This window comes from Bidens hawaiensis, unplaced genomic scaffold, assembly GCF_021521415.1.
Source record: "Bidens hawaiensis isolate Kalapana, Puna unplaced genomic scaffold, B.hawaiensis_p1.1 tig00007258_1, whole genome shotgun sequence".
NCBI classification, from domain to species: domain Eukaryota; kingdom Viridiplantae; phylum Streptophyta; class Magnoliopsida; order Asterales; family Asteraceae; genus Bidens; species Bidens hawaiensis.
The window spans coordinates 24,940-33,222 of NW_027491502.1; the positions used below are offsets into that span (position 1 = coordinate 24,940).

General features: G+C 34.4%; 1 protein-coding gene across 2 annotated transcripts; it reads left to right on the top strand.

Annotated features, from left to right (window-relative positions):
- The first annotated feature begins 2,154 nt into the window (after nucleotides 1–2,154).
- On the top strand, nucleotides 2,155–7,572 carry LOC143634867 (splicing factor SF3a60 homolog). 2 transcript variants are annotated; one of them, XM_077102838.1, is made up of 13 exons: nucleotides 2,155–2,426; nucleotides 3,966–4,079; nucleotides 4,157–4,261; nucleotides 4,400–4,578; nucleotides 4,780–4,876; nucleotides 5,690–5,857; nucleotides 5,953–6,024; nucleotides 6,102–6,251; nucleotides 6,336–6,413; nucleotides 6,501–6,626; nucleotides 6,705–6,851; nucleotides 6,951–7,124; nucleotides 7,346–7,572. In XM_077102838.1, the coding sequence occupies exons 1-12, from the start codon at nucleotides 2,253–2,255 to the stop codon at nucleotides 7,095–7,097; spliced, it is 1,557 nt and encodes a 518-aa protein (XP_076958953.1). In that variant the 5' UTR covers nucleotides 2,155–2,252; the 3' UTR covers nucleotides 7,098–7,124; nucleotides 7,346–7,572. The 2 variants fall into 2 exon arrangements, with proteins under 2 accessions (XP_076958953.1, XP_076958952.1); XM_077102837.1 differs by having other exon boundaries at nucleotides 2,156–2,426; nucleotides 6,951–7,119.
- Nucleotides 7,573–8,283: the final 711 nt, after the last annotated feature.

An 8,283-nucleotide genomic window follows, 5' to 3' on the forward strand; every position in this document is an offset into this window, starting at 1 on the left:
GATAAGCCTAATAAATACTAGATTTATAGTTGGTTGAATGTGGCTAGTGATCAGTTGGGACAAATGTGTATCGGTCTTTGAAGTTTGCTATCGAAAGAAAATTAAGTTAATGCTCATGTGAGAACATAGAACCCATCTGATTTGATTGCAATGTCATTATTCACATGTTGATTATTAATTAAGCTAGCCTTGTAGTTATTATTACCCGTGTGATTATTCCCACAAGGCCACAATAAATTATATATCACACCTATGATTATAGACAATTATATCTCCGATTTAAAACATATGCACGTTATAAGTCGTTGGTGCAAAGTTCCTCCTATATTCGGGTTCACGGTTAGAGATTTGTTAGACCTTCATAAGTCTATTGATTTGGGCAAACTTGAGAAGGAAGTTTTTCATGGGATCATTATTATTAGTTGTTGGAATATTTGGAAGGCGAGAAATGAAAAAGTCTTTAAAGGCAAACATGTAAAAATCGAAGAGATTATAGGGGAAATAAAGTCGAAGGGGTTTCTTTGGTATAAGCATAGAACAAAAAATAGGCATATAGATTGGATGAAGTGGTGTAAGTTCTCATTAATGTAATTTTTCTTGTTGTTGGTAGCTTCCTCCATTTGTGGAGGAAGTGGTTTTCGGTGGTTGTTGGTTGTTTATAAAAGTTTACCCTTCGAAAAAAAAAACATATGCACGTTAAGTAAATAAACCATTTATAAATCACCCAGCATATAATTACATATACTTTCTTAAAACATATTGTACCACTTACCTGTACACACTAAATCAATCAATCAAGTCCTGTATATCCCACCACATAGCACGCTATCGGTAGGGTCAGGGGAGGGTGGGATGTAGGCAAGTCTTTCCTCTATCCGTGAGAATATAGAGGCTGCTTCCAGAGAGACCCCCGGCTCATAAAGCTACATACATGTAAACAGAGTAAACATACATCCTACAAACAAAGACACTTAGCAATATATAGATATCAAACTACCAAATAACAAGGAATCTGTAACCTACTAAGAATAGGGCATAAGAAGCAAAAAGCAGCATCAAACAAAATATATACATAAACAACAAGGAGCCAGGCTAGCCAACTATACCCTAAATACACAGCTAAGCTAACTAGGTACCTTCCCCTACAAGTCGCTAACCTTAATCCTACGTCTCCACGAATCTCTATCCTGGACCATGTCCTCAGAGAGATACAACTATACCTGTATACACTAACGTTTCACTATATTCATTCATCCATGAGCTTAATAATCCTAGATAATTATTCGTTTACCTAATATAATTGTAACAATTGCATTTACTTACTTTATATGGTAGTCTGATTATCATTGAAGCCCACCCGTGTACCTGGTTTGTGACATTTTTTAAAAAATACCGTGAAAAAGAAAAAAAAATCTTGGTTCTAAATATAATAATGATTATAAAATTCAGCATACCGCATTAATTAGCCAATTGAATTATTAATGCCATAAATTATATTCTAAATATACTTAATATAAAAAAATTATTAATATAATAATTACGTGTCTAGATATACATCTTTATATTAAAGAAAACTATTTATATTTATTATAAGACTACTGTGATAGTTGAACTACTGTGATAGTTGAACAATAGTATGTTTATAAGGACAACATGAAAACTGTTCAAAAAAAATATAATGTCTTTTTTGTCTATAGTCGGGTATGGAATGTATAACATTTTTGTGAAAAACTTTAGCTACATCTTCACATCGAAACGCCTCATTATTTTAAATGTTGCTTCCAGTGATATTGCTTCATTATTACATACCGATGGTAGAACAACCTATTTTCGATTTAAAATTCAAATATATTTGATGATATAAAACAACTATATTTATAATACATTTTTTTACATAACATAAAGAGACTTAATTATGTTTTTTATTTGTATTAAATTATTCAATATAATTTATATACAAATTTATCCTGTATAATACACGTGTTTTTAAAGCTGTTTGAAATTATATAAAACATTTTATACTAAAAATTATATCTTTTTAGAATGGAAGTGAAAATTTGTCGAATCCAATCTTAACAAGGTTTTATCGTTTTTCGTGTTAAAAAGGAAAAAAACAATACACCGTCGCCCTGTCGGGTCAAATCACGCCCAATTAAAACTCAATTGCAAATCCGTTCTTCACTCCAATTCTAAAACCCCCTTGTCATCGAAAACCCTAGATTCATTTCAATTCAATAAGACCGAATTAAGCCATGTCTTCAACGCTATTAGAGCTCACTCGAGCGTCTCACGAAGACGTCGAGCGGCTCGAGCGACTCATCGTCAAGGATTTGCAGAACGAACCGGCCACGAACAAGGACCGGCTGGCTCAGAGTCACCGTGTGCGCCATATGATCGACCAAATCACATCCACTACTCATAAACTGGTAATCATTTGTTTCTGTTACCAGATTTGATTGTTAATTTGTTATGTATGCAATAGGTTACGAGTTTGATAGGACATTAGTGTAATTTGTAGGTTTAGTTTGAGATTGAACACGGTTATTGTTTTCTAGGGCAAATTAGGGCTGTAAACGAGTCGAGCGGGCGTGAGTTCGAGCTCGACCTCAAAGGCGGCTTGGCCCAGCTAGGCTTGAGCATGAGCGCGAAGCCAAACGTGCATAAATTCGAGCCACAAGCCAAGCTAGCTTGCTCAGGTCGTTTGAAAATATTTTTTTAGCTGGATTTATATGAGCTTTTATCGAGCGAGCTACAAGTTGAGCTACGAGCTGCTAGTTTTTTGAACACCACTAGGGAAAATTAGTCGAGCCGAGTCGAGTTGGCATGAGTTTGAACTTGACCTTGAAATTAAACGAGGTAGCTCGGCTCGAGCATGGGCTCGAAGCCAAAAGAGCTTAAAGAGCCACGAGCCGAGCTAGCTGGCTTAGGTCGTTTGAAATAAATTTTTTTTAGCTAGATTTATTCGAGCTTGTATTGAGCGAGCTACGAGTCGCGCGTTGTTTGAACAGCCCTAGGGCAAATTAGTCGATTTAACCATAAAATTGGCAGTCGATTAATAGAACACGGATTAAACACCGAGAATATTCGGCACAATGCACCAATTTTATTAATCAAGAAAATAACTTAAAACTTGATTACAATTAGTGAGATTCATCCATTAGCTCGAATCGGCCTCAGTTTCCCGACTCATAACTCGAGTTCAGGAATTATCGCCAATAAGGGTTGTAAACGAACCTAACCGAACAAGGCCTTGTTCATGTTTGTGTTGGTTCATTAAGGAAATGAACTTGTCTGTGAACGCTTAATGAAAGCGAACAAACAAATACACATGATGTTTTATTTGATGTGGCTAATCGAGAATGAGTGTCAACGTTTCGGTCCCTTAGAAGTTTGTATAATTGTATTAATATTTCTGCTTAAATCTATGTGATAAGATTAGTGAAGTCACTAAAAGTATTAAAAACCTTTAACGAGCAAACAACAACAAACGCATTATCGAACGTTCATGAACATGATTGAACGAACATGGCCTATGTTTGTGTTCATTCATTTAGCTAATCGAACAAAATTTCTTGTTCATGTTTGTTCAGCCGTTACACGAACAAACATAAACGAACTTTCTGCTGAGCACTTCACTAACGGTTTGTCAAATATTTGGTCCGTTTATGCAAACGAGCCGATCCCAATATTGGTTCGTTTAGATTTATATTTCTACAGCTCGAGCTCGGCTTGTGAGTAGTTTTTCAAGCTTGAGCTCAGCTTGTTTATTATGTATATTAAAAAACATTTTATAAATAAAAATCTCGTTTAGACTCGCGAGATCGAGCTCGATATGTGAAGCTCGGGTTGATTTGAGTTTTTAACGAGTCGATCTCGGATTGCTCATGAGCGGCTTGGCTTGTTTACACCCCTAGAATTAGTTATTGTTATTTTAATAGTGCTTTTGTTTGATGTGTTACTGTTAGGTTGAAATATATGAAGATAAAGATAATGCGAGGAAGGATGAAATTGCAGCCCTTGGTGGACAAACTGCAACAGGAACTAATGTTTTCAGTGCATTCTATGACAGATTGAAAGAGGTGAGATTTTCATTAATGGTTAGTTCTTGTTCTGTAATGTTGTTATTGCATAATCTTAATACATTATGTTTATACAGACTCGGGAGTATCATAGGCGGCATCCATCAGCACGAGTTCTTGACGCCACTGATGAGTTTGAGCAATTACTTGAAGAAGAACCACAAATTGAGTTCAGTGGAGAGGTTAGTCAGCCAATCACTCAATCTATATGTTTAGTTGTGTATATATAATCTCTCCTTACTTGCTTTCTAATACATGCTCAAAACTGCATGATACATGTTTTGGTTATTAATTTTATCTTTTTTGTTGGTTGTTTGCAGGAAGCATACGGGCGGTATCTAGATTTGCATGAATTGTACAATGTTTACATCAATTCTAAGTTTGGCAAACCAACTGATAAGAAACCTGGCAAACAAAGTGATAAGCAAATTGATTACACTGCTTATCTTGAAGTGTTTTCACAACCACACCTTATTCCTCGAAGACTGAAAATCACAGGGTAATAGTTAATTCTGACTATTCTTGTATATGCATTTATATGTATTATCTTTATCTAAGCTTACCATGTATTCTTTATCCTCATCCGAGCTCTATGTTTATTCATCATCTTACATGCTACACATAAGCTTATTAGAGGCTTAACTTATAAGCTTATTAGTGTTTATAAATGTTTATTCCTGACTTTATTTTGTTTTTCCAGGCAGTACAAAGAGTATTTGAGCAAAATGACAGAATATCTAGTGTATTTTCTTGAGCGCACAGAGCCCCTGCAAGATCTTGATAGATTATTCTCAAAGGTACTTGCATGTAACTCTTTTGTGTCTCCTTTTTATCTCTTAGTTTTTTAATGTTTTGAATATGGAGCCAGCCCTTAATGGTATTTTTTGATTGGTCAATATCTGAAAGTTACTATTCAGCTTTGCTTTTTTCAGTGTTTTTTAGCATTACATTTGAGATACTATGTCCTGTAGAACATTCAGTATTAGCTTTGTTGAAATTTAAATTGTTAAAACAAGTTTGAGTAATTTGTCATCAGTTTACCTAGTTACTTTCTGAACGGGTTGATTTGGGTTTGTTTGCTCAAATTATAAGAATTTTAGCTAAAAAGGAATGGGCCAATGGGTCTAGTGGGCCAAAGAAGCTGAAGTTATCCCAAAGTATAATTTTTAAAGCATACAATCTTTTAATTGTTTCTATTCAAAGATTTAGCTTACAATTGTATTAATATTTAAGTATTATTTTTGTAATCAATATTATGATTATTATCATGTTAGTATGTACAAGAAATCTAAAAATGAAAGAAATGTATGCAGCTCAAGTGAAACCCACCTGACTCACCCACCAATTAATGACATGTTTCAACCCAATCCCATTATAACCTGATCTAAATGCAATTTAGAGAAATAGGACTTGAGAACAGTTTTGGTCTTATCAATCACTTTTAACCGTTATAGGGGGCTAATAAAAACAGTAAGATAATGAGTTTATTATTTGTTTTTTAATGGAGGCATGGAGTTATGTGCATCTAGTAATAAGTGAGAACAGAAAAATGCAGAAACTTTTTTTAAAAGTGTTCACGATCCGTATCTGATTTATAAATTTGAAAACAGGTGACTGCAGAGTTTGAAGAGCAATGGGCTGATGGCAACATAGATGGATGGAAGGACGAGCCTCAAGAAAATGGACACGCATCTGAACAAAATGCTCCAATTGATCTAGATAACTATGATACAGTTGACGAACTGGTCGCTGCAGTTAGTCCTGAAATGTTGAAGGAAGTAAGAGCATAGTTAATTTTCTTTAATTATTTGTTAAAATAGATGTGTCTACGCCTTTGTAACTTCAACTAATTTACCATCTCCTGGCATTGTAGGCATTGGGTGCGCTGGGCTTGAAAACAGGAGGTACTGTTCAACAACGTGCAGAAAGGCTTTTCCTTACAAAGGTATTTATATTTCCCTTTTATATTACTGTCACGTGTTTGAACCAAATGTCATATTTTTTTTTCTCTAACTCATGCAGCACACTCCTCTTGAGAAGTTGGACAAAAAGCATTTTGCAAAAGGTGCACGAAGGCCCGAACAGAATGGTGGTAAACATCAAGATGACGAGTTAAAACAGATTGCTCTAATGGAGGTCAAGGTAGAGAAGCTTTGTGAGATTTTGTCGGAGGTAAATATGTCAAAAAAGATTTTCTATATGTTTTTTTCGTGAATCTTTTAGGGTGAAAGTGACCCTTTGTTTTTTTTTTTGCAGAAAATAATGCGAACAAAAGAAAATGTTGAGAAAAAACAAGCTCAGATATACGAGGAGATAGACGCTGAAAGGGAGGATGTAAGCCTGGTTTTAATCATTATATGTGATAATGTTATAAAGCATAATAAAATACACATTAATTATTATTTTTTTCTTAATTTTTAGGAGGAAGTACCTGATATCGAGAGTGATGATGAAGACCAGCAAATATATAATCCTTTGAAGTTGCCAATGGGTTGGGATGGAAAGCCTATACCATACTGGCTCTATAAGCTTCACGGGCTTGGTCAGGTAATATATATTTTTTAACGGTAACATGGTTTTTTTTATAAAATTGATTAATTATTCACGCAAATAATTATTTTGCAGGAGTTCAAATGTGAAATATGTGGAAACTATAGTTACTGGGGACGAAGAGCTTACGAGCGTCATTTCAAGGAGTTTCGGCATCAGTATGGTATGCGTCGCCTTGGCATTCCAAATACCAAAAACTTCAACGAAATTACATCAATTGAGGTAATAATGTCTTGTTTATAACTTCTTAATAATATAATTTTCATTTGTGGTGTTACATATTTTAGTTATTAATTATATAATTATGTCAACTACTCACAGGAAGCACAGCAACTATGGGAGAGAATTAAAGAGAAGCAAGGGGTGAACAAGTGGCGTCCGGATTTGGAGGAAGAGTATGAAGACCGAGAGGGTAACATTTACAACAAAAAGACGTACACTGATCTTCAACGCCAAGGCTTGATATGATAGATGCTGCCGTTTACTGCAAGTAAGGTTTATCATTTGAACCTTACTTTTATGTTAAATTTAATTATCATGACTGAAGTAGTATAATGTTTGTAATCATGTTTGACCCTGATTATAAAATATCTAAGTTTTTGACTAAGAGTGATCTGAGCAGTACCAAAATCTACCGTTTTGACTTGTTAACCAATTAATCATATTTGACACACTAATTATAATGTTTGTTAATGGTATGTTGATTTTGCTGACAGGGACGTTGTGCGTGGAATTTCAATTTTAATGTGCGGCTGTAATCACAAGCAGGAAGCAAGTTATTTTTGGTTGATATCGTTGATCTACTTACGGCTTTGTACTTGGTTGTACTAGTATTGTAATGTTCAGGGCATCGATGCAAGTTAGTCGGTTGGCTTTGTTAAGTGCTTACATTCATCTTCGGTAACCTATCGCTACAAAACAATCTATTATCCGAGTTTTTTTTGTTGGATCCGACATCCTGAATGGAACTTTTTTTCTGTGGGGTTAACTTTGTGAATGTGGTCTGTTTTAAATAGATGTAGCGTAGGCTTGATCGAATCTGCTAACTTGTCAAAACGAGTTGACGTATACTCGGTTTGATGAGTTGATACGGGTCATTTTTAAAAGCATAACTTTAGTTGGCTAAAAACACATGCTCTGCTCAAGTGGGCTCAAACTGAAACAGGCTGTTTAGAAAATAAAAAAACTTCACATTTTGCAACCCAAGTTTTTTAAAATGTTATACCAAAGTTCAGTTGTTTTGTTCTGTTTTGTTATTTTTTAAATGGAGCATGCTTTAAAATAATAATATTAATATAATGATAATATAATAAATTCTTTATATTGCTATCAAGTTTAATAATTGTTAATTTGAAAAAATTTACAATAAAAAATTTTAATCACTGAATAGTGATTAATATTCTTTTAGTTTTATTAACTGACCAAAAGGAAGTGTTATAAACAAAGCTTGCTATTACTTTTGTGGATGATTAAAAAAGTGTGTAAAGTTCTCTCTTAAGAAGATAATAATAATCAAAAATGAATACACTCTATATTGTTATTACATGCTGGCCATCACATTAACATGTTGAGTATACTTGTCCGTAAACAGCCCTAGTTGTGACGGTAAGAATGGTAGTGCGTTAATGACAAATGGTTGATGGTGGCTGTTGGC